General features: G+C 40.2%; 1 protein-coding gene across 1 annotated transcript in view; it reads right to left on the bottom strand.

The window, feature by feature from the left end:
- The window catches only part of myo15aa (myosin XVAa), a 43700-nt gene continuing 18729 nt past the window's right edge, over positions 1-24971 (bottom strand). The window contains exons 15-64 of the mRNA XM_088069342.1: positions 24703-24834; positions 24482-24607; positions 23832-23909; positions 23550-23704; positions 23415-23460; positions 23175-23299; positions 22773-22890; positions 22500-22675; positions 21510-21594; positions 21318-21371; positions 21120-21201; positions 20602-20732; positions 19761-19856; positions 19213-19448; positions 18570-18760; positions 17900-17972; positions 17431-17622; positions 17170-17282; positions 16942-17036; positions 15211-15346; positions 13170-13234; positions 12772-12889; positions 12550-12588; positions 11927-12068; positions 11697-11790; positions 11485-11605; positions 11238-11353; positions 10629-10688; positions 10216-10291; positions 10010-10125; positions 9025-9143; positions 8594-8735; positions 8095-8206; positions 7850-7924; positions 7240-7442; positions 6776-6900; positions 6285-6348; positions 6056-6128; positions 5775-5848; positions 5231-5313; positions 5010-5140; positions 4778-4872; positions 3841-3918; positions 3441-3537; positions 3197-3357; positions 2665-2798; positions 2341-2474; positions 1933-2066; positions 1439-1579; positions 1-1302 (exon numbers count right to left, since the gene is read on the bottom strand). Of these exons, the coding sequence (XP_087925468.1) occupies positions 1201-1302; positions 1439-1579; positions 1933-2066; positions 2341-2474; positions 2665-2798; positions 3197-3357; positions 3441-3537; positions 3841-3918; positions 4778-4872; positions 5010-5140; positions 5231-5313; positions 5775-5848; positions 6056-6128; positions 6285-6348; positions 6776-6900; positions 7240-7442; positions 7850-7924; positions 8095-8206; positions 8594-8735; positions 9025-9143; positions 10010-10125; positions 10216-10291; positions 10629-10688; positions 11238-11353; positions 11485-11605; positions 11697-11790; positions 11927-12068; positions 12550-12588; positions 12772-12889; positions 13170-13234; positions 15211-15346; positions 16942-17036; positions 17170-17282; positions 17431-17622; positions 17900-17972; positions 18570-18760; positions 19213-19448; positions 19761-19856; positions 20602-20732; positions 21120-21201; positions 21318-21371; positions 21510-21594; positions 22500-22675; positions 22773-22890; positions 23175-23299; positions 23415-23460; positions 23550-23704; positions 23832-23909; positions 24482-24607; positions 24703-24834 (5664 nt within the window). The 3' untranslated portion in view covers positions 1-1200. The remainder of the gene's footprint in view (positions 1303-1438; positions 1580-1932; positions 2067-2340; positions 2475-2664; positions 2799-3196; positions 3358-3440; positions 3538-3840; positions 3919-4777; positions 4873-5009; positions 5141-5230; positions 5314-5774; positions 5849-6055; positions 6129-6284; positions 6349-6775; positions 6901-7239; positions 7443-7849; positions 7925-8094; positions 8207-8593; positions 8736-9024; positions 9144-10009; positions 10126-10215; positions 10292-10628; positions 10689-11237; positions 11354-11484; positions 11606-11696; positions 11791-11926; positions 12069-12549; positions 12589-12771; positions 12890-13169; positions 13235-15210; positions 15347-16941; positions 17037-17169; positions 17283-17430; positions 17623-17899; positions 17973-18569; positions 18761-19212; positions 19449-19760; positions 19857-20601; positions 20733-21119; positions 21202-21317; positions 21372-21509; positions 21595-22499; positions 22676-22772; positions 22891-23174; positions 23300-23414; positions 23461-23549; positions 23705-23831; positions 23910-24481; positions 24608-24702; positions 24835-24971) is intronic.

Here is a 24971-nt window from a genome sequence, read left to right as displayed (position 1 = left end):
CATTAGTAATGTGCAACAGCTATTTACAAAAAATACATATAAATTGTATAAATAATAATTTCAATTAGTGCAAAGAGTTCATTAATGTGGCCTTTAACTGTGTGTGTCAATAGATGCTTCCCCAAATATGTTTCCCCTGTCGAGTCTTTCCCTTGATTTCATGACAGGGAAGAAAATTAAAGAAATGAAATTTAAATTCTTTTTTTTACAGAAAAAAAACCCAGCATGTCTTATAGGCTCAAAATTAATTTAGGTAGGCTACTCTTACATGTAGGCCCAAGCCAAATAAAAAAAATATGTATTGTGTCAGACCACAAGCATTTATTAGTGTTTAAGGGAAGACAATATTAAACTAAGATTGCTCGTTATTCTTTTCACATATTTGAGTTTCTTTGAACAGAACCAAACACAGCAGGGGCTCCTATCCTTCAGCGCAAAACGGCATTTAAATTCAGTGTTGCCTTAGGATCAATGCTAATCAAATCATACAACTCTTCTGAAGTGGGGAAATTAAAGTAAATTAAAGATGCTGTAGCCATTATAGTCTCAGCCCTTAAAGCACTCATGGCAGACAAGATCTTGAGCAGATTTGACTAAGAATGTTAAACTAAAAACATTAATGGGTTCAGCCTGAAAGGACGTTTATCAAGTCTGACTCTCAGTTTCTCTTCCTTACATTGCACTATAGACGCGTGAATACATTAAACTCTGTGGTTTGTGTGCGCGTGTAAGTTTGTGCAAGGCACACGTATGCATTGACACGCTGGGTGTGCATGTCATGTGCACAGAAAATACATTATATGTGCCTTTCCCTACTTTACATTATTGCTGTGGGTATAATTGTTAATGTATTTATTTTTATTTATTTTTATTTATTTTTGTATTTGGGTTTTGGACTGTTGGTTAGACAAAAGATGCCATTTAAACGTGTCATTTTTAGCTGTGGGAACTTTGATGGTCATTTTTTATTCTTCTCTGATATTTTACCAAATCCAGAAGATAACTTTTCAGTCGCAGCCCTGATTGAATACACCTATTTTTGCAAACTACGTCATCAACATCAAGGCTATACATTCTGTCACTTTATAGAAACATTACCTTTACATATGTAAAATAAGTTATTTTCAAAATAGAGGTAGATTAAGTACATCTGTGAGGCATTAGGTGTGATTTCTCTGTATGTGCATGTGCTTGTGTGTGTTATAGCAGGGTGATTTCACTTGGTGGCAAAGTGAGTCTCTTTTCTCTGACTGACAGCATGTTCTCCATGTGCATAGCGATGACTCGGCAAAGCTCCAGGCCCTGGAAAACACACCCACGAACACATACAGCAACAGCATGGCATTTAAGGTGAGTGAAATGCACTGAAAAATGACATATACTTATTGCAACTGCAGCTCTCTCTGTATCTCATTCACACACGCATGCACATACACACCTGCTCCAGCTGCAGCTGTGTGATGCGCTGGTTGAGCAGGTCTCCTATCATGATCTCCACATATGGATAACTGGAGCCTGAAGTTGGTCTCTGGGTGCGAGTCGACTGGACCTCCTTCAGGGGGAAACGCACCATGGCCTCCTAAACACACATACACCAAATGTATATATAAATACACAAAAGGAAAGAGACACTTACAACAAATATGGACAAATAATAAAAGTCAAAAATATAAGATTTAATAGACAGAAGAAGAGAGTGAGCAAAATAACCAGCAGAGGGAGCCAAACAATTTGTTGTGAAATAATTCTGATTTTGCAGCAGTTTGCTTTAAATGCAAATTAATCAAGGCATTGTTAAATAAGTATTGTTTAAAATTCATACTGTTGCAGTCACTCAGCTGCCCGCTACCATATATTACCAGCTGATCCAGGAATGTGAAGCATGCAGTATCACACAAGCTGGATTTGCAATCGAATGGATGATTTACACACATGTGTATCCTTGTTCAGAAAGTGCAGTCCGTTCAGATTTACGGCCAGGATGCACGGGGCGTGGATGGAGGCTGAGCTAGAGCTTTGAATGTAGAAGAAGGAGGAGCCGAACATGGGAAAGGCACTGACCAAACCTAGGCCAAAAACACAGGAAGGATTACTACTGATACAGCAGCACATTCAAGCTAAGCATTAGTCATTTCTAAAAAAAGTAGTTACAGACATGTCTGTGTAGATTTGAGCAATCATTATTTACTGAACTGCTTTGCTGCATAGTCAGTAAATAAAATGGGTTACTTGGTATTCAAAGTTTAGCCTTTTTGTCTGTTAATTATTCTGAGGTTGATGTTTTTAATTAAATATTCCTACTCAGACAGATTTTGGAGATTTTGTAATTTGCGGTCTTACCAAGGAACTGTGCACGAGCCTGGTGTGGGTTTAAAGGCTGGACCTGCTGCATGTGTTGAGTTGCCATGTTCAGCCAATGCTGGGAGCCCTGTTTGCTGTAGAACTGTGGTGGGACACACTCCTGCACCTCACGGCTAAACACACACACACACACACACACACACACACACACACACACACACACACACACACACACACACACACACACACCAGTGATACCTCAGAGGCAGCAGTTATGTGGGAGTCATATGAAACTGAAGATTATGGCATTGACACTAGCTAAGACAAAATCTAAGTATGTATCTCTGTGTTTACTGTATTTACAGGGTGGGCAGGTAGATGGTGTCCTTGGCACGGTGCTGTAGGGCGGCCAGTCTGGCGATCTGCTGCAGATGCTGATCACTGGCCTTACCCTGAGGGACCACACTCAGCAAGGCCTTCAGGTAGTCTGGCAAAACCTTCAAGGAATAATAGAATAATAATAGTTTAATAATAGAGAATAATAGTTTATTGGTGTTTATTTGTCTGCTCATGTTGTGACAGTAAAGTTAAAATCTTGACACATCTTCCTTGTCAGACTGTGATAGTTGAAGTGAGTTGGTGGTCGCACAAACAAAAAAGCTACAAATGACATCAGCACACAGGGAAGTGGATCTGGTCTTCCAATGGGTTACAAGGAGAACATGGTTATACTGCAATGGTGCCTATACAGGTAATATCTACTGTATAATCCATGTGACAGTATGATTTGTTGTAAAATCAGCCACACAGGAGGACTATGAGTCAACATTTTGTAGTGGATATGCAACATTACAAGGACATCAGCTGTCCTTTATTTCATACAATAGAAATCTACCTGGTTATAGTGCATGGTCACATAGAGTTCATTGTCAAGTTTGAGAGCCAGACTCCATATGACTCTCCTGAACCACAGACTGTAGTTGGCGTCCACTGGCTCCGCCTCTGTAGCGATGTCCAGGATGTACTCGCGCTTGTTCAGGGGACGCACATTCTGACCTATATAGACACACACACTTCAGTTTTTTTCTGACTTCATCTAAAGTGAATTGTTGTATGTCAAAGAGTGTTTGCATTGTGACCTTTGTGTGTGACCAGAAAGATGGCATATTCATCCAGAGCCTCTACCCTGTGCAGTCCCATCTCATAGCAAAGCTCCTCGATGACATCCAAGGCAACCTGAAATCATTCACAAGAAGCATTGCTGCCATCATGTGGACCCACAAATGCAGCGTTTTTTTTTCTCTTATGTCTCAAAGTCAGTCAAGTCTACAGAGGCCTGTTTTCTGTTGGACAGGTAGGTGCCGGTGGTTAACTTAGTTTGCAAAAGTACCAGCTTTTCCATTACAACTAATTGTAACATTCCTAAAGTAGCTTGCAGTGCATACACTTACGATGCCACGTTCACAAACAGTAAAGGAGAATTCCTACATTGTTTGCCTTTTGTGTGTGTGTGTTTGTGTGTGTGTGCGTGCCACTCACAGAGCAAGTCTTGATTTTCAAGTGTCTTTCGATCCCACCTGGCAGCAAGAACAGCTGTCTCTTAGAGCTCCGCCCAGCCTGAACACAAATAACCAATCAGACGGAAACGTGATATGTTCAGTTGTGATATGTTCAACAGCTGCTAAACACTCACTCTTAAACACGACAGATGCCTTAGGTAGAAAAGTATGAAATATACTATATTTGAAGTAGAATAACATCATCAATCAGTAATTCACCTCCTAAAATCTTTAAAACCCATTCTATATATTCACACCTGATTCATAATACAACATAGATTTGCTATATCACCATGTTTTTTTCAATGATGAAAAAAAACTGAAAGCTAAATACAAAGACAAGTATTGTACTGTAATCATTGCATTATAAGTTATTTCTGTCATTTTTCTTGCAGATTCCTGTAAGGTATGGTACACATTTTACTATATATAAATCATAAGAAGACTGCATGGCTGAATTAGGCCTTGTTCAGACTGCCAGCCCAGATTCTTTTTCTGGCATATCTTGATTGTAAACAGGTTGATTTGAGAAAGTTTAGAGAGGAAAACAAGTCTGTGGACAGACACCAAAACAGGAGTTCTGCACTATGACTTGAGAGTGCTGTTAAGAGGGCAAAATGATGAACCTGTTGCTAATTGATTCACATTGGAAACAAGACTGGTTATATGTATGTGATGAGGTGTTTTGGGGTTAGACGCAAGACCTCCATTTCTAATGCTTCTGAACTGTAAAAGCTGTGTCACCTGCTAACCGCTATGTTGCTACTGATGCATACACTGTTACCAAAGCAACCTATGCAGACAGGTTGGTAGTGTCTGGACACAGATCAAATTTAATAACTTGCAAATAACAATGCAGAGAGTCTTTCTTAAAGATCTGATGTGCCTGCAGTCCCAACACATCCTTGGAGACTTACCAGCATAGCTTTGAGCTCCATGCTGTTGGGATACTGTATACGTCCACCATACTGAAAAGTCCTCCGCAGGTTCTGCTCACATGCCTTGGCAATACCTGTGTTGATAAAGAGCAACAGATCAATGATAACAAAGACTGCTGTCAGACCTATGATGGATTTATGATTGCGGTTGTGTTCAGTTGTTGTTGCTAAATCATCTTTCCTTGGATTGACTGAGAAGTGGATTGTTTACCTTGGTACTGCATCCCGGGGCTGTTGCAGGCGTCCTGCAGGAACTTTAACAGAAATGGCTTCATGACATCAGAGCAGCGATAAAAAGCTGTGAGGATGTACAACAGCCTCCATCCTCTCTGACAACTGTCCCTACATGCAAAAAATACACACATAACTGTAAATTAAAACACAGATTAAGTCCCCAGGCAGCGCTTGATGTAAAGTGTGGAAGAGTCTTACGGTTTGGAGCTGGTGTTGGTGGTGACTTGCTTCATGACCTGGCAGTACGCTTCATCCTTTATCAGACCGTGCTCGCCACTCAACTAGATATATGAGCACATGCATGAAGATAAATGGCACTGATTCTTTTTTCCAGCATCATGTGTAAGTCAATTTATCTCATTATCATTTTAAAGCGACAGTTCACCCCAAAGTCAAGTGCTATCTAGTTTCATTATATTGGAGAGAAGGCAGACATTCTTATAAACTGGATTATTGTCTTTTATGCGCTTTTTTTTTTTTTTTACCTTTGTTGTTTAGTATTTCTTTTCTATTTGTATTTCCTTTATTTGTTTTCCACCTCTGGTCTGTCTGCAACTTATTTATGGGTTATTATGAGTTATGGTATCCATGTGCTGTCAACACTCGACAACTTATATTAAAAAAAAAATCTAAATTGATAAAGATACAATTAAAAGTAAAAATATGTACTTTTAAATTTGGGGTGAACTGTCGATTTAATATTTCACAAGACAATCAAATATGTAAGTGTTTGTCCATGTACCTTCAGTATTGTGGTGACCAGGTCCTGTTCAGTCTGACCTTTCAGTGGGAAGTCTCCCATGAATTTCATTATGGCTGGATGAAAACAATCAGTCAACATGGAAACAAATTAAAACATAAAACAAAAGAAAGAAGTCTCCATTTCCTCTCATTTCCCTCTCTCTGGGCCTCCCTCTCACTGACCCAATCGGATCTCAAGAATTTTTTTTAATAATTCCATGGCATGGCATATTTTTTAAAAAAATGTAATATCCTTCCCTCCTTTCCTTACTCTTCTCTCACCTAAGAAGATGTCAGCGGCCACTCTGTTCATCCCGTTGTCTGAAAAGTCGATCAGAGACTCCTGGATCGGAGACTGGAGAGACAAAACACATGACACAGAACACAAAATATATTTGTGCAGCAGGACAATATATTAAACACTATCACCGAGAATTAAGATAACATATACAAGAATGCAAAGACATTTTTTGAATTGTTAATGCTTTGAAAAATAGTTTGGCTGCTTTACCTTGGAGAATTTGACCATGTCGACAGGCTCCCTGCCTTCCTTCCCTTTTTTGGCTTTCTGATCACTGTGGGCCAAATACAGGCAGCAGTTATGAACTCTGCGTGTGTATGTATATCCATTGTCATTTGCTGCTGACCTGTAGCCTTTTTATACCTTCTTTCGTCTTTGTTTGCCATCAATTAATAAGAGCTCTGAGCCTATTATTATTATTATTATTATTATTATTATTGTTAAGTAGAAGAAAAAGAATATGAAGAGGAAGAATAAGAAGAAATTTAAAGAAACAGATTTTAAACAAAAGAACAGTGTTTCAGGGAAATATAAATGAAAATAAATATCATACTGGTCTTCTATAAATGGGGTGTCTGTTTTAAGCCATTTTTCTTTGTAGTTGCTTTTCTAGCAGCTACAAATATTTCAAATAAGGTACATACTGTATAAGTATTTTGTCTTAATAATTGTATGTATGCGTAAGTATGCATGCATCTGACCTTCTGTTTCTCTGCGCCTCTCTGAAGTACTTCTTGGCGAACTCAGCCATGTGGTACTGACTGCTGTGCAGAGGCAGATCGTCCAGTTCGATGGCCAGACTGTCCCCATGAATCTCATTTACAACCTGATGCACATACAGCAAATACACACCCACAGCAATAAAAAGCTTTGCAGCACTGCCATTTAAAGGAACACCAAAGATGTAATTATCTACAGAATATTTCCATTTCTGCTAAACCAAAATATTCCAATGTATAGTGTATAAACAGCAGCTTGTACCATAATATAGGGGTATAATTTATGCTGAAGTCTGAAAGTTATTTTGGCTCTGAGCCTGGTGTGCATCTTTTTTCTTTTATTTTTTTGTTTAATGTACTGTGGAAGTTGAAAATAGACATGATGGTCTTTTTGGAAAGTAGAAAAATGCAGCCTTAATGTGAGTAAACAACTTCTTAGTCTGCACCTCTGTGGACAGGTCAAGCTCATGGGCAGCAACAGCTGAACCCATCGCCACGGCAACAGCAGCAGATGCAGCGACTCGACCCTGTCTGTCTCGAGGCTCCACACGTTCAGCCGGGAGAACAAGGAAGTCCGGAGCAGCCACAGGACGGACGTACTCGCTGGGAAACGCTCCTGATTTTCCATACACAGCCCCGAACCGCCAGCCTGTACACGTACACGTACACACACACACACACACACACACACACACACACACACACACACACACACACACACACACACACACGCCAGAAGATATACAGAGAGGTTCGTATGCAAACAAAGAAACACATTAAGTGCAAAAAACAAACCCAAAAGTGTCACATGCAAAACACAGAAAAAACACAAGGTAATGTCTTGTGTTTTTTGGTCTCAACCAACAGGACAAAACCTAAATATATTCAGATTATGTTTTATGAGGGTTTTTAATGCAGAAAATACCCAGTTCAATCAATATCAATAAAAATGGAAGGAACACAGAAGTTAAGGCAATACTAAAAAAATCAACCAGCAAAAAGAAAACAGCAAAGCAAACAAAAATACAACAAATCCCAACCGGCTGCCAAACCCACCAAACTCAGGAGTGTCTCTCTTTAGCTCCTCCAGAAGCATCACTTTCTTCCTCACTATGCAGCCGTAATGTTTGCCTGAACACACGCACACATTCATGTGCACACAGACACACACACACAGCGACAGACATGACATGAAGCACAGAGAAGCAGACATGTACTGTACATGGCTCACAGAAGCATAAAGCAGGTCTACGAACACATCACAGCATGATTTTTTAATTTTTTTGCCGTTTGTGTCTCACCGGCCTCCAGCCCGTCCATGTGCTGCACTCTTATGATGTCTCCTTTGTGGAAGCTGAGCAGAGACCTGTCCTCTGTAATGTAGTTCCTCACTGCCACCATGTACTCCGAGTCCTGACAGAGACGTGACATGTTCACATGTATCAAAATCCTCAGTGGTCCCCAGACAAGGTGTGAGCCAAAATATATCACCACATTCCTCTGAGTCTGTGTGATTTATAGTTTACAATCATATATCAGTCACCACAAGGTTAGTGTCTAAACCTTCTTGCTTTTTATCGTATTGTTGCACTTTATTAACTTCCTTTGAAAATAAATGTATGCTCCATATCATAGAAGTGTTGTTGTTCTAGTCTGACCAGCAGATAGCATTTCATTTTAACCATTAACACATATTACAATGATAAAACCCAAAGAATTGTATGTATTATCAAAAAATCAGTCTCAAGAAAACCTATAAAACACACACACACTCACACATACACACAGACTCTCTCTGACCTTCTTGAGCTCGGTGAGGAAGTAGTCGATCATGTGTTTGACCTGTGGGGCCTTGGCTGAGAACAGGATCAGCTTCTCGTTACTCAGGTTGAACTCCAGCATGTTTTTAGATGGAATCGACACAAACAGGATGTCCGAGTAGCTGCGCAGGAAGTGATAAAGCAGAGTGCGGAAGCTGACATAAAGTTACGGAGAACGGGAGGAGGGGTCTCAGGTCAAATCACTTGACACAAAGAGTAGAAAAGGTCGAATGATTGACTTTTCCTCATGTTTTATTTGAATGAAGACTTTTAGATGGCTAATTTCACCTCTTCTTATGTTCCAAGGCTTAAAAACTTGGAAATATTGAAGATCTACAGCTGACACATGCAAACACACAAACACACGCACACACACTATGTCAGTGTTTCTGTACAGTCTATAAGGCTCACCTGTAAGGTCTCAGCACTCTGAAATAGTCCGAGGCAGCAGAGCTACTCCTCACCATCTTCAGCAGCTTGATGCCTTTATGAGACACAGACAGCACCTGCACTCCTGTCCCCACACTGCCCTGGAACACACACACGCATGCACACACACACACACAAACGCACGCACGCACTCACGCACGCACGCACGCACGCACGCACGCACGCACATACACACACACACACACACACACACACACACACACACACACACACACACACACACACACAGACAGACACACACACACACACACACACACACACACACAGACAGACACACACACACACACAGAGAAGAAACTAAATACAGGCACACATAAAAACATGTCAAGTAAGAGCCTTTGAAACCTGGAGTGACATCACTTTTCTTGTGTTGCTTTCAGACGCCTTTCACAGATATTTAACAGTTTAAACTCTGAGCAAAATAGTGCTATTTTTTCAGAAACTTGATAAAAGGCAATAGGCAACTTGGTAAGAAATGTTCCACACATTGCTAGAAGTTAGTATATTAAAAAAAAAAATTAATTTATTATTTTTATTTATTAATAGCTAGGGATAAAATGTCTAGGGAAAAAAGAAAAAAAAGCTAGGGGAAATCTATACTTATAATTATATTTAAAATTATATGTCAGAATTATTTATCATTTTTAAGCACCTTTTCAGACACTTTCTTTTTATTTATTTGATTTTATTTACTAATTTTTATATACTAATTTTCCTGTAATTTAAAAAAAAAAACCATATTCTTGCTAATTTCTGATTATTTCTTTTGTTTCTAATCAAGTCTTTTCATCATTTTTGAAAGAAATCAAGCCATTTTGTTCCAGTTTCAAAGTATTAAAGTGAAGGTTGAAGGCTGCTTTAGGTTTATCATATTCAGTGCCGGGGTTGCTGCAGCTGATCTCACATATGATAAGATAGAAACTAAGATAGATAACTAAGAACTCACAGAGGCTGGGAAGAGGCGGGAGAAGTAAATCTCCCACAAGTCTCTGGCCATGGCAACAACTTTCTTCTTAACGTTCTCATCGTGTGTTCCTGACACCTGATCCACCTTGTTCTCAGCTGGCGAGGAAACAAAGGAGTTTAAGTTATCTAATCCTGTTGTCTAGGAGTCATTTTTATGCCAAGTCATTTAAATATGTTTTTTCATACCAAATAAAGTTTTCATCTTTTGCCTTTCCTCCTGCGTGATACGGATGCAAGCCTCAGAAAAGGTGTCATGCACAACCTGCAGGAAACACATTCAGGAATAAGAATCTGCTAAAGTGGAAATCAATTAAATAATGAATTCTTGTTTTGAATAAGTAATAGCATTAAAGCAAAAGCCAAGAATATTAAGAACCTAAAAGTGTATTATTTGATGCATTATTTTACAATAAAGTTGATGCTAGGATCTATATTAAAAGTTCTTCTTTTACTTTCAGTAAAGAAATACCATCTTAACTATTGCAATATTTATCATAAACCACACTGATATAATGAAAAAGTAGACCTGACTGAACACATTAACTCAATACATAATAAATGAAGACACAAGTAAATAAATAATGAATACATAAATGAACCTGTCTGAAGATCAAGTCTAAAACCAGTGGACTGTTGAAGGTCTCTTTAGGATAGAAAACCTGTAAATACACAAATTTCAACAATGGAAACATTTATTTTGGTAGCAGTTAGTGTGCTGTTGTACTGCGTATCAGCACAGCTGTGATTTGGTCACAGGCACGAGGCTGCAGGCCAACAATATTCACAGTTTCTGTTTCCTTCATCCTCTTGTGGTGCCTGTTCATAATTAAACTCAAATGTTATTTTGGAAGTATGATTGAGGTGCAAATATTGTCACAGAAACAATTTATTTAGGCATCTTAGAAACACCTATCAAGCAGAGTGATACATACACAGAAAAGTCCCAGTGATGTGATACTCTATATTAGCACTTGTGGAATGACTCTTGTCCAGTCAGATTGCTCAGTTGGGTAATAAATCATAAACATGATGATATAAAAGCATTGCAATGTAGTTAATGTTAAGTACGAGAAGATCTACAAAATGTTTACATACTCTTACAATGTATTTCAGTGAGCCATTTCTTGTAATGTTCAATTTTTAGGCCAAATTGGAATATTTTTGTCCATTTATGTTTAAGTGTTTGGTTGTGCTCATGAAACACACACCTCTTTCCTCATGTAGAGTTTCCAGGGGACATTGGAGTACGTGTAATATTCATCACTGGTCCTGCCATGAAGCTGAGTCTGAATGATCTCCTCCTCCACTGGCAAGTCTCTATTGACTACAGACACACACACACACACACACACACACACATTCAAGTGGCAGAGTAAAATACATTAGGACCTTTCTGTTATTCTGCTGTTTATTTCTGGTGTCTGATGTCACATTAACAGGATATGTAAAGGTCACCTGGAGGAGGGGCGGGGCTTATGTTGGAGCTAGTGTGCCCTGCAGGCCGAGACTTGGTCGTCTTGGAAACCTTAAGTCCTCCCTCATCTTTACGTAGCGAGGACTGAGGCTTCCTTTGAGTCTGAGACACAAAAAAAGGCCAGACATTATTTTAGTTTGTGTGTGTGTGTGTGTGTGTGTGTGTGTGTGTGGTAGTTGCAGAGTTAGATTACCGGTTGTGGTGGGTTTGCCATCTGATCTTTAAGGATTTCCATAGCTTCATCGTGCGGGTCTGGCTTCTTCGCAAACATCTTTCCATCACCTTTCCTACACAAACACAAACAGACACACACACACACACACACACACACACACACACACACACACACACACACACACACAAAAATATGTTGGCCGACATTATGAGTATTAAACTCATGTTAGGAAATCGTGGGCGTGTTACCTTTGTGAGGCTGTAGAAGTTGTTGAGTCAGCCGGTTGGTGCTGTTTGATGATGTCTTTGATGTCGTGGCTCGGATCAATGCGCTCCGTGTTACTCGTACTGGATCGGACCACGTCCTCGGGAGGGGGTCCACGTGTTGGACCTGGAATATCATTTTCTATTAGATCAAGTGCAGATGTTTAACAATTAAATTCAACAGCTGCTGTACTCAGTTTCAGAACTAATCCCATAAAGAAATATAGAACTATGTCAAAGCAAGTGGACATCAATCAGTGCTAGGATTTCAATGAAAACACACATTTCAAACAATATATTGCTTTTAATTTTAAAAAGGGAAAGAGAAAGATAAGAGAAAGATGCAGAAAAGATCCCCAAGTTGGACACAAATCAAGAATGTTGTGGTTCATTATTGGCATGTTAACCCCTAAGACACAGGCGCACTTTTATGGATGTCAAAATCAATCACAAATTTTCGATTTGATGCAGTGGGCTTTCCAACCTCAAATCACAAAGTCACAATGCATCAATATTTTTCTTTCCTCTGATGTTAGAGTTCTTGCAGCATTACAGCATTCACAAAAATCTGCTAAAGGTTAATTTGACCCTACGAGTGTAAAACATACTTGATTTCCGCTGAACGGCAGCAGGTTTGTACGGCGACTCTTCACTCTCTTTGGTCTGCAGAAAAACAGGAAGTGAGCCAGCTGAGTATGCTTTTAATACCAAGACATACAGTATTTATATCTTTCTGATTTGATACATGCTGGCAGGTGTTTATGCATCGCTACAGCACAGTGCACAGTACTAGTGTGTGTGTTTACTCACAGAGCTGGGTGTGTGAGAGCGTGGTGGCAGGTGTGTGTGATGCTGAGAGGGCGGTGACTGGGGCGCCGGGGCGACGGGAGGGAAGGAGGACAACATCTGCTGCTGGATCGCAATGGCCTGCATTGTCATCTGCTGGGCCTGCAGCACACACACATATTTATGTTACAAAAACAGTCATGTCAGTGTATACTCTTCCTTTTTTTCTCATTATCTATTCACATGATGGATACGGATATTTTTAAATTTGTATGTCTTAAGGGTGAACGAAAAATCCAAAAATGGAGATTGTTGATAGAAGTTAATACTGAATGAAACAACTCATATAGACAAGTCAAACAGAGTGTTACCATATAATTTCATGTGACAAATATACCAACAGTCACTTTAGAGTTGATCAGAAGAGAGATAAATGACAAACCAGAATGATAGCTTGCTGGTTGATGATGGCCTGTTGCTGCTGAGTCAGTACTGCGTGCTCCGAACCTAGAAAAAGTGTGAACATATTAACATACACACCATGAATAAAGACGGTTTTGTTGTAGAAAAACAGTAGAAACAAACACTTCACTGCAAAGGACCCAGTAGATGTAGTAGTAGTAGTAAATGCAGGAAATAAAAAGCGATGGCTTTTATCTAACACAAACTGAAGATTAACTCCATCATGCCCACACGCTTCAGGCCAAACATGCTGGAACGCACACCTCATTTTTGTACCTGGCACACCTGTCATAACAGGTAAGCCTGGAACCACAGGTGTGGCAGGGAGCGAGGGTGCCCCCGGCAGACCGGGGACACCAGGGTCACCAGGGACATGGGACGCTACATTATCTCTTCCAGCAGCGGGGGCACGAGTGTGTGACGGAGTTGGTGCTACACGTGTGGCAGGAGTGACTGCAGATGAGGTCTGCTGGCTGTAGGGGTGTTGGGGAAGGTTATATTGGTGGTATTGCTGTTGCGGCTCTTGCTGAGGTTGCTGCTGCTGATGTTGTTGTTGTTGTTGTTCGTGGTGGTGGTGGTGGGAGGGGATTGGCATGGCGGGTATGGGTGGCATCATTCCTCCTGCTACTGGAAGCACTGGCACAGCTTGAGGAGCGACAGGTCAGGGAACAAGGTGACAGTTAGGAACAGTGCTGCCTCCACGACTCTGGGACAGTTCACCCCAAATCAAAAATACATATTTTACCTCTTAGTGACAGGAAAGGGAGAAGTGACTGGGAATGATATGCAGCAAAGCCCCCCAGTCTTTCACAGACAGGCTATAGAAAGAAAGGCAGTGTGTGTGTGTGTGTGTGTGTGTGTGTGTGTGTGTGTGTGTGTGTGTGTGTGTGTGTGTGTGTAGCAGGAGAGAGAATGAGAGTGACAGAAGCCTATCGAGAGTAAAGGAGTCATCTGTGGTTACAGTGAATGGCGCTCTCTGCATTATCCATGAGGTCAGACTCATTTACTCATTACAGCCTCTAAGCAACACATTACGGCTGGTGAACGGTACACCTGAACCTTTTTCACCTCGGTCCTGTTGTTCGGCGTCACTGAGACACTTTGGCCTTCAGCCTTAAACAATATGGAAACAATTACTATAATAACTGTAATGTTTATAAATGTGTTAAACTGCATTAAATGATATGAAATGATGACATTTTCTCCTTAATATTGGATCACTTAACATATTAATTTCTAATTAGATACATTTACAGAGTGATCATCAGCTTTTACGATGTAATTATACAACACAAAAACAAACCATGAGGTGTTTTCCATTCCTGACAGATAACCAAAAAAGGGGAAAAAATATATTAATAAAATGATTTAAACAAAATAAAGGTGTTTTGGGGGAAATATACATTTTCCACCGTACCCTAGTTTCATTTAAATTAATTTGAGAAGTCTTGTGTAGAGATATAATTCTTAGCATTACAAAAATGTCATACATGGCATCATACCAATCCTCTAAAAATGGGGTGTTTGTCGTAAGCCATTTCTTTGTCATTGCTAAAAGCAGCTACAAATACCTTTTTTTGTTGTAATATTTGTAGATTTTGAATGTAAAGCCCAAAAAGGAGTTTGTCCCAAATAAATCCACTTTTTCCCAAATCTTGTCATAAATTCTGTATTAATCTCATGCTAAAAAATATTTATTTTTGGACAAGCCCAAAACAAGTAGCAGAGTTGGCCTCTATCTTACTATTTATCGATCTGAGACTAATGTCGAGGATTTAGATCCCACTTGGAACGAGATGAATTATTGATGTCAGTGGAGAGATAAAAAAAAAGAGTGAGAGAGGCTTTAGCAGCAGGATCAGAGACAAGCTAGGAATAAAAATTTGCCATTTCAGTTGAACCCAAAGGGAAAACACAAAACTACGTAACAACACAACAAATATAAGGGAAAACTACATGACAATCTGCACTAAAATTTGATGTAACTTACAGGAAACACACACACAACTTGAGTTTTTTACCTCCGGGGTGTATTCCTGGTGGATAAGGCCGGCTGGGGGTCGTCTGACTCTCCCCCTCTCCTCTTCCTCCTCCTGTGATGCCGATACCACCTCCTCCTTTCATTCTCGCTGACAAACTTCCAGTCTTTTCCATGTCCTGGTAGCCAGAGAGAAGCAGGAAACAGAGATTCAGTAGATGGAAAAGGACAAGTGGAGATGCTGAGAAAGCGGAGTTTGAGAGACATGAAGAGAAATGAGTGTGTTAGATAGAGAACGAGGGAGAAGGAGTGAGTTGTGCTGGTTGTTTCAGACCCTCTGTGAGTCAGACAGTCTGTGGGAACTGAATACTCTGCAGGAAGTACCGTACACACTGGAGGAGAAGCTCCAGCACACACAAAAGTGACAGAGACACAAAAAGTATGTAGGTGTGAGTCTCCTACAAAAATGATCTGCAACATTGCAAACGCCACTGTCTCAACACAAAAACAAAAAAATTATTTTCTCAGTAAAAATCTTTGCTGCACATGAATATGCTTGAACTTAATCAATAGAAAGTCCAAGGGAAATGATCTAATGTGACCACCCACACTGTTTGATTAAAGCTTTTAAAGAGCTTTTCAGGATATTTTTAACCAAATTTAGAGCAGATTTTGGGACAGATCATCTTTCTCTCATTCAATCATTGCAGGTATGTATAAGGTATAGGAATATGGTTATTAGAGTAAATTAGGTTAATCTACATTTTCCCAACAGGTAAGTGCATATAAAGTAAAAAGAGGTTCAGTGGTTTAAAGATCAGTAGCATCAGAAATGTCAATTTTCACTCAAAAGAGCTTGATTTATTTTGGCAAAAATAAATTAAAAGATGGCTAAATGAAGTAAGGTAAAATGATAATGATATCACAAATTTAAATGTAAGATTATTGAATGACTTTTTAGGACAAATATTTATTCAACCAAATTTAAGACATTTTAAGAACCTGCAGACATCCTGGATACTGAAACCAAAAGACACTGGAAAAAAAATACCTCAATAACAAGGATTTCATGGACACTGTTTGTTTTTTGGGGAAGTTGTTTTTGTTTTTCACAGTGAATGCTCAAAAAAATACAAATTATGGTTTTTATATATTTTCAATTTGACATAGTGTCATTGAGAACTCTAATGAACACGCTAAACATACCTGCACTGACCGACGTTTCTTCCTGTTTCCTCCCAATGATGATGACGTATTTTCCTTTTTTATTTTTAGTTTTATACAAAATGTGAAGCTGTTAACGGAACAGTAATGCCCACAGAGCCGTGCAGAGGTGCTGCCTGCTGTTACGGTCAAATACGGTAGGTCACTCAGTAACCTAATCACCCCTCCTGTCTGCTCCATTCATACACAAACAGAAGCCGTGGATCACATGTTCCATCCATCCATCAACACTCCCCTCCATTCACACTCAGATGGCGGATCAGGTGAAGGGAGTCTGACAGGACGTTTTTTTTTGCATTTCAGAGCTGCAGTTAACAAGAATTTACTCTATTTTAATACCCAATAAAATATCAGAAATGTGTGCAAAGATTTAAGACGAATAGTTATATGTACTTACTTTACAAACAGTTCCCTAGATTTTTTAAAAAGTAAAATCAACTTGTCAGATTTTAGAGTGCAGTTGATTAACTGATTGTTTCAGCATTAATGTGCTTTCAAAGCAGAAGCAAATATGTGGATGTGATGTATGATGTTTCCTGTCAGTACTCACAATGCTGCTGTCTGACAGCACAGGGTCAAACAGGCTGTCCAGGTAGCGGTCCATTCCTCTGTGAGTCTGACCGTCACTGAATGCATCTGACTCAACTGGAAACACACACACACACACACACACACACAGCAGAGCAGCTTTAAACATGGCCGTCACACTTCAGGGCTCATAATTACACAAAATTGTGTGTGTGTGTGTGTGTGTGTGTGTGTGTGTGTGTGTGTGTACCGTGGCTGTAATAACCGTCAGAGTCGGGCAAACTGTAGGCCGGTCTGCTGTTACGGAGAAGAAAGGCAGAGGGAAGCTCTTCATCTGACTCAAACCCACTGCCAAACAAAGCACTGAGAGGAGAGGAGAGGAGAGGAGAGGAGAGGAGAGGAGAGGAGAGGAGAAAGGAAAATTAATAACACAGAAATAAAGTTCTTGTTGTGTTTATAACTCAAATATTTGTACATGCATGTGGTATTTGTGGTCGTTCCGTGTACTGACAGGCTGGCGTTGGCTCGGACTCTGGTGGGGTCGTCAGTGCTGATGACGAAGTAGCTCTTCTGTTTTGGGAAGTCAGTCGGAAGCTCCAGATCTGCAATCAGGTCCATCACGTAGTCGTGACCAGCTAACTCCACCCACTGGCCCTGCTCCTTCATCAGAACCGAACTCCCCCTCCACCAGTCCGACACTCCCCTGCAACATCACACACTTCAGACACTCGCCTTTACCTGATAGTACTCTAATCAAAGCATTATGCGCTCTACAAAACAACTGTTTGGATTATTTGCAGTGAATTAATTAAAAGTTTGTAATAAATACAAATAAGACGCATCTGTTTAAGTACACAGACTAAGAAATAAAGAAAACGTATTAATACTGAACGCATAAACAAAAACAAGATAAAAATAACTGAACTAAATAAATCGGTTAAACTTTTGAGTCTTATACTTCAGTATGAGATTATCGGCACCTGTGGCGCAGTATGTCTCCAGCCAAATCCTCCCCACTGGTCCAGGAATGGACCGGACACAGGAATGATCCTCCTACAGAGACATCAAACAAAGAACGCTGTGTCTTCAGCTGTTTCTTTTCACATCACACCAAAGCAAGCTGCAATAAACTGCCCAATTTAAAGGCCGAGCGCCTTGTCCTCCATCACATGATCCTGACTGGAGCAATAAATAATCAATGATCAAAGGCTGTAACTGATCTCACTCCATAACAACAATGCCAACAGTCTCTGCCGCACACTCCTTGTTATTCGTTGAGGTGTGTGCTCATTTAAACTTCAGGTGGGAAAGGCTACTTACATTACATCTTAATAAAATATTTTGTTTTGCTGAGCTCATTTAAAAATGAATATATTAAAATAAAGACTGAATTGGTGTACAAGTCAATGTACTGTAAAAAAGGAAAGAGATATATTTGCTTTCTTTTTTAATTTTTTTTTATTATCTGGTTTAATGCCGACTCAAGCACTACCCTTAACAACCACCTTCCATCCCATGTTGTGAGAAAAAAAAAAAAAGTTAGCAGTCCTTATTAACGAAGCAACAAAATTAACAAACGCTTTACTCTTTTCTGGCATTAAACAAAACAACATGCTATAATGTCACAACAAAAAGCAAGATCCATCTCACCGTCAAAACTGTGCACGTGCAACACCATGTTAGCCTTCTTCCTATTGGCCGTCCACTCCAGCAGCGACAGCGGATAGGTTCGTGCAGTCTCGTGGGTGGAGCCTGAGCCCAGCTGTGTCTTCTGATTGGCCTGGATGAGTCTGTGTTGCAGCAACGCTTGGCAACCTGCAGGGGCGCGGTCAGATACAAACCTGAAAAGCAAAGGTCAAAAGAGGTTATAATTTTTATTTATTGAAAGAAAAAACTTCCCATACAAACCCAGTTTGTTCATGTTTTTTTGTTACACTTTGTAATATTAACTGTAATGTATTTAGATCAGTTTAATTCATTTTCATATTCATTTTTTAATGAATTTTCATAATTTTTTTCCCATAATGGAGGATTAAAGGTAAAAAAATTCCTCAAGTTTCCTCAAGTGTAATTTTGGGCTACTTTCAAGTATCATGTAGCTTTTTAAAGTTGATTTTAAATTTCACATTAAAATTATTCAAGGAAATACTTTATCACAATTATTTTTATGTTTCTTCTCTCTTTGATTTACATGTATTTCATTACTACCCAGCTAACATTTGCATGCAAATGTGTGTAAAGGTACATTTTCATCAATATGATCTCTGCACACACGTAAGACATAATGTCTTACTTCAGCAGATATTTGTCCATCTTTGGCGACGGGGCAAAGCTGCAGACACACGCCAGCAGCAGCAGCCAGCCTCTCTCAGCGTTGTCAACGTTTACGTTCCTCCACACCTGGTTGACGACCTGAGCCAGGATCTCGTCCTGTAACCCTGGCGATGACAGGCCCCTTTGAATGATGTAATTCCCAAACATGTTTTCCTGCGCCCCGTTCAGGTGAGGGTCCCCCATGAACCGCAACACCTGAAAACAGAATAAACGCAAAAAACATTACAGCTAACTCCAAGGTCCTGGATGCAAAAGGGAAAGAAAGCCATTTGATCATAGATTCACTAATTGTTTTGTAATGTTCAAAAAGTTGTTTTTTAGAACAACAATTAGATGGAAGCAGGAATAGCATGGTAGATATAAGCAGTAAGCCACTAGAGATTGGTCTTGGTGTGTAACAGCGGTAAAAGAGTGTGATTCTGTGAAACTGTGTCTTTGTAAATGACAGAACTGCAGTGCTGCAATGATATGAAATTTCAGATTGATCAATAAATTGAGTCAGCATACCATGATGAAGAGCTCCAAAGCTTCTCCTCTCAGGTCCTCGTCTATACGAGTCAGAGGTGACTCCAGAGGAGACATCAACATCCCAAACTTTGGCTCCTGCAGCAATAGAAAGTTTCATATTCTTTTTAGGAAGCACAGTAACAAAACACATCGTACATGTTTGCTACATAATTTAAAAAACAAATCCACTTCAGGATCCATTAACACCACGGTGTGAATAATGAAAAACAAAACTGTGGGAGGTCTAATTCATAAAGAATGATTCTGGCCGCTGACAGCTTAATGCAGCGGTTCCCTAACTGATGGGTTTTGGTCCAAAAATGTTTCACCATTTAATTCTGAATGGACCGCAAGTGATTCACAAATGTGTCAAGTTGACAAAAAAATGCACTTCATTTTGAAGTTCCATGAATTTCCAGCGCACAGCTTTTAAGTGTTGTTTCTTTTGGTAGAATGAATGAAAAAGCTACTTAACAGACACAGTAAACTAGCTTGACTATGTGGCCAAACGAACGTATGACGCTGAATATAGTAAAGTGCGTGGACCTTGAACTAATGACGTAGGAGAAATCTGGACCCTGTGGCTGGACCAGTTGGGAACCACTTGTGAATCACTTGCAACCTCTATCTTCCCCCTCTAAAGGTCTGATTCCCAAAAGATATTGTGCTGATGATATAGCAGTGCAAACATGACCATTAAGTTTTGCATCAAGCTGATTTTAAAAGAAAGGAGCCAATTTGTGCCAACTGCTGCAAATTACTTATTTTAAATATGTGCAAATGGCAGTCCCTCCGTGAATTTCACCTATGCTGATTCTAAGTGTACTGATGCACATCTCACCCTGAAGTAGATCTGCACGTAGCGGTAGAACGGGTAGTTGTTGATGTCTAGAGGCAGAGTGAGCTGAGCCTCCTCCTGGATGTGAGGAGCTTGAAGCAGAGCCAAACAATCTGAGTGCAACTCCCTCCTGACTGGAGAGAGAGAGGGGGGGGGTGAGGACAAATGACAAATCACTCGGCGTACATTACATATGCTGTGGGAGCATGACGTCCTTTAAAGTATGAAAAAAAACAAAATAAACTGGAGTTAATCAACTATATGAAACCTGTAGGGCATACATCTGAAAATAATTTTTTAAAAGACTGTAATTTTTCCTTCATGGTTTATTTATCGACAGATGACACTGCAGTCCTGCTCTGTCAGAACGATTCAGATCATTCCTGGAGCGGCACTGTCAGTGCTGATGAGATGAGACACATTTAGAGAGCTGAAAAAAAGCGCTCAGCTGTTTCTTACATGAATAATATGTGTGCGCACTAATGTGGACTTCACAAAAAGGACGACAGACATCAACAGACCTCCTGCTGCCTGCAGTAATGCGCCCAGCTCTGCAGGGATCACCAAGTGTGTGACGTTCACCACCTCCCTCTTTGTCAGCTCCTGAAACAGTTATTGTTTTATTTCTTATTTAATTACCGACTGCCAAAACCAAAAATGCTACTTTTACAGATATGTGTTTAACAGAAATGTGTATCCCATTCAAACTTCCATCTTACCATCTCTCTCCTCCTCCTCTCTTCTTCAACTTTCCTCTTAGCTTCAAACTTCATCTGCAAATAGATCACAGAAATCTAAAGCACCAAACTGGAACAAAAGTGAGAAGTATTTTCAACAGTATATGTCTGGGGGATTTAAGTGGGCATGATGGAAAGGAAATATATTGTCCTTTGACAGCAGACTTCACGTACCTTGATGTATTGTTTGCGGTTGACATACATGTGGACGAGAGAGCGAAACCGAACGAGACTCTCCCTCATTTTCACATAGCGCTTCCTGGAGGACAGAATAAAGAATTAGAGTATGACCATTAACACCCGTCTCGTATGTAATATCATGTTTTGATCCGATTTCCTAAAAACCTTTGCCATATTGTGCAGTAAAAGAGACAAATGCTACAAGTACTTCAGTAGTTTTATAAAGAATTTCCATTTTGGATAAAATGCAGTTTGATAATCGGGGTAACTGCATCCATTTGCATCGGAAAGTTTTTATTTCTTGACATGTACAGGTCTATTCAATTTAGAGCATGTTTGTTCCTATAATATGACCAAAACAGAAAGATGCTGTCACAAAAATAGAAAAATTGCAGATTTTTGTTATGTATTATAGTGACAACAAATGTCAGTGCGGACAGTGAGCAAAACACGCCACTCTGTGCTTCACTGTGCGTTTGGTCGTTACTTCAAAATCTCAGCGAGTCCGCAACTTGCATCAACTCGGTTTATGCAGAAGTTAACCTGCAACAGTAGTCACAGTCCTTTGGCCAATGACACACATAAAAATGGCAGCCACTGTGACCATCCTGCTACGCTGATTTGATTGGGAATGACTCTTACTGCTACCCTTGGTCTATTTTTGTGGGTGTTATTTTAGAAAACTTGAAATATACTTTTGCCTAGTATTGGTTTAAATTACCTTCCGTCCCTTCAAAAGTCCAAAGATGTACCATCTTTTTAAAATCAGTGTTCCCAATTAGAAAAGTGAACTGGTGTTAACTGTTTTTTGTTGTTGCTATTATATCGTCTTGCTCACTAATATGATATATAGTTAAAGTACCACAATTTATTTTTCATAAATGCTTGTCTGTCAAATCAGCTAAATCAGGGTTTTTACTTGGTGGATCTTTATAAATCAGCTGATAGTGTAGTTATGAAACTAGCAGCAGCAGAGGAGCTGACCTCGTGAGGAAGCCTCGGCACTGTGCCTGCAGCGCGATGATCTTTTTGCGGAAGGCCAAAAAGCGTTTCCTGACAAAGAACATTCGGGTGTAACGCTGCAGGGTGAGAGCGGCAAGTTGACGGGCTCGCTCCCTTTTACACTCCAACAACTGGTAGATGTCCTCCTTCAGAAATATCTGTCATTCACACACACACACACACACACACACACACACACAAAATTAGTTTGTATTGCTGGTTCGCTTTCATTTGTGAACAACAAATGCGCCTCACCTTTGTGACCCCAACATGGTATGCTCCTGGTCTGAGAAGACACAGTTTGCTGAGCATAATCACACAGTTCTCGCCATTTGCTGCTGGAGGCTCTCGTATCCCCACCAGGGACTTATACCTGAAGATGACACACATCGGCATGCATGTACAGGCACACACACAAATGCATAAGCTTTAAAAAATAATTCATGATTTGAGCAAAAGGGTATTTTATCTACATATATTGTATTTATTTGTTTCGATTATCTGTTGCAGTTAAGTGGACTGCTGCAACAGGTGGCACCCTTTTTCAGCATGAACTAGATTGCACTCTGTTTTTGGTGCTCAAAGTGTAAAAAATACATTTGAAAAACTAGTACATTTGAAAAAAATACTGTTCCTTTAACATCGCGTGTCTGGTACCTGAAGAGGAAGATGTAGAATGGCATTCTGACAGGATACCCCTCTCTACGGATCCTGATGGTCTCGAGGACACCTGAGTGTCTCAGCTGGCAGCTGACCAGGTCGTCCTCAAACACACCTGGTTGCTAAATGCACATGTAAAACACGGACTGTCATTACAGACAGGACACAGTGAGGCTGAACTCATGCATGTTAACGACCGGTATCATGAGTAGAAACACAGAATGTCCGAAAATCTACCTTCAGATTATTTGGCTTGATGCAGCGAACAAAAAAAGGGTTGCACCTGAAAGAGTAGAAAAAGTAAACGAGTAAACAGCATTTTCTGTTTATTATTCATCATACCAAATCTTTATAAAGTTCGTATCTGTTCACCTCTCCATCTTCTCCACCAGCTCCAGCAGCGACTGTTGGAACTTGTTGCTGACGGTGGGAGCTTGGTATTTCCTGGTGACTGTGCTGCTCTTCCTCATGTGACCTCTCTGCTGACCCGTGACCTCTGCGTGAACCAGGAAGAGGTTTGACACCATCTGGACACACACAAATACACGCATACATTCACACATTTTAACTGCATTTGTTTCATGTTAACATGAATTAAATCAAGTCTCTCAGGGTGACCATGCATGCATACGTTGATGAAAACGCTCCTCTCACCTTGTTTTTGCTCTGAATGAACAAGTCCAGAACATCCTGACGGACCTGGTCATAGTTTTTATCAAGGAACTTGTAAACCTGCGGCATTGACATCACAATCACAATGTCAGTCAGTAGAACACTTTAGTGACTTTTCCTGTCGTGTCACCACTACATCGACATTATTGTTTTAAGTGAATGCAAATCAGGGGCATCTAGTGTGACTTTCCACTTCGGGAAACTCGTAAGGACTTTAAAATAACAGTTGCTGATCTAAAATAAAGACAGATTCAACAACTGCATAATTTATTTCCCGCCTCAAATATTTACAGAAACGCATGTCGGTGAACTTTCAAAGTACAGTTACTGTACTGTGTATTGATAAACCCCTGGCGCTGTCCGTGGTGCTGAAGTAGCAGATGGATTTGTAAATTTCTGTCAGTTTCATCTTGAATCTATAACATTTTCAAAACTACTTAGCTAAACTAAGAAATCGCCTACTGCTTAGAGAGTGACGCTGCTAGTATGCCTAAAAACAGAAGAATAGTTGTGGTACAGATCAGAGGTTATCAGTAACATTATTGATGTCAGTGAATCAAATACATTTTTGCCAAGTGGCAGGACAGTCACAGGTTTTGTCACTTGAGATGAGCCACTGCGGAGCTGCGTACCTGGTAGGTGACCCGGCCAGCAAAGTGCTTGATGGTGAACTCTGGGTGTGGCATCTTTGGCTTCATATACAGTGGGTTGTTGCCATGGTGATAGTGACACTTTTGGAGGAAGGTGTGGTCTGTTGCCTGGAGACAAAATAGCATACACTAAGTGACATGTGCAATGATTTAATCTGTGGGTGCAGTAGATGTGTCAGTGGCTCAAGGTTACTCTGCATCACCTGCGGGAAGCAGCACTGGTCGTCCAGGATCCTCAGTATCCCATGAGGCTTAGCAGCGATGAGGTCAATGCAGGGCTGGTTGTCACTGAATGGGATGTCCTGCCAGGGGATCTGTTCCCGGCTGTACTCCTCCTGCATGAAGATCACATGCAGAACAATTTTCTCAACAGTGAGTTCACGTCTCATTATTGTTTCTGTAAATCAACACAATACATTACTAATACCTGCAGCACCGAATATATCCTTGTCTGCATATGTGAATACAAACA

This window comes from Plectropomus leopardus, chromosome 18 (assembly GCF_026936395.1).
Source record: "Plectropomus leopardus strain MGB_pleo_1.0 chromosome 18, ASM2693639v1, whole genome shotgun sequence".
Taxonomy (NCBI): Eukaryota; Metazoa; Chordata; class Actinopteri; order Perciformes; family Serranidae; genus Plectropomus; species Plectropomus leopardus.
This window is presented reverse-complemented; position numbering and strand designations above follow the sequence as displayed.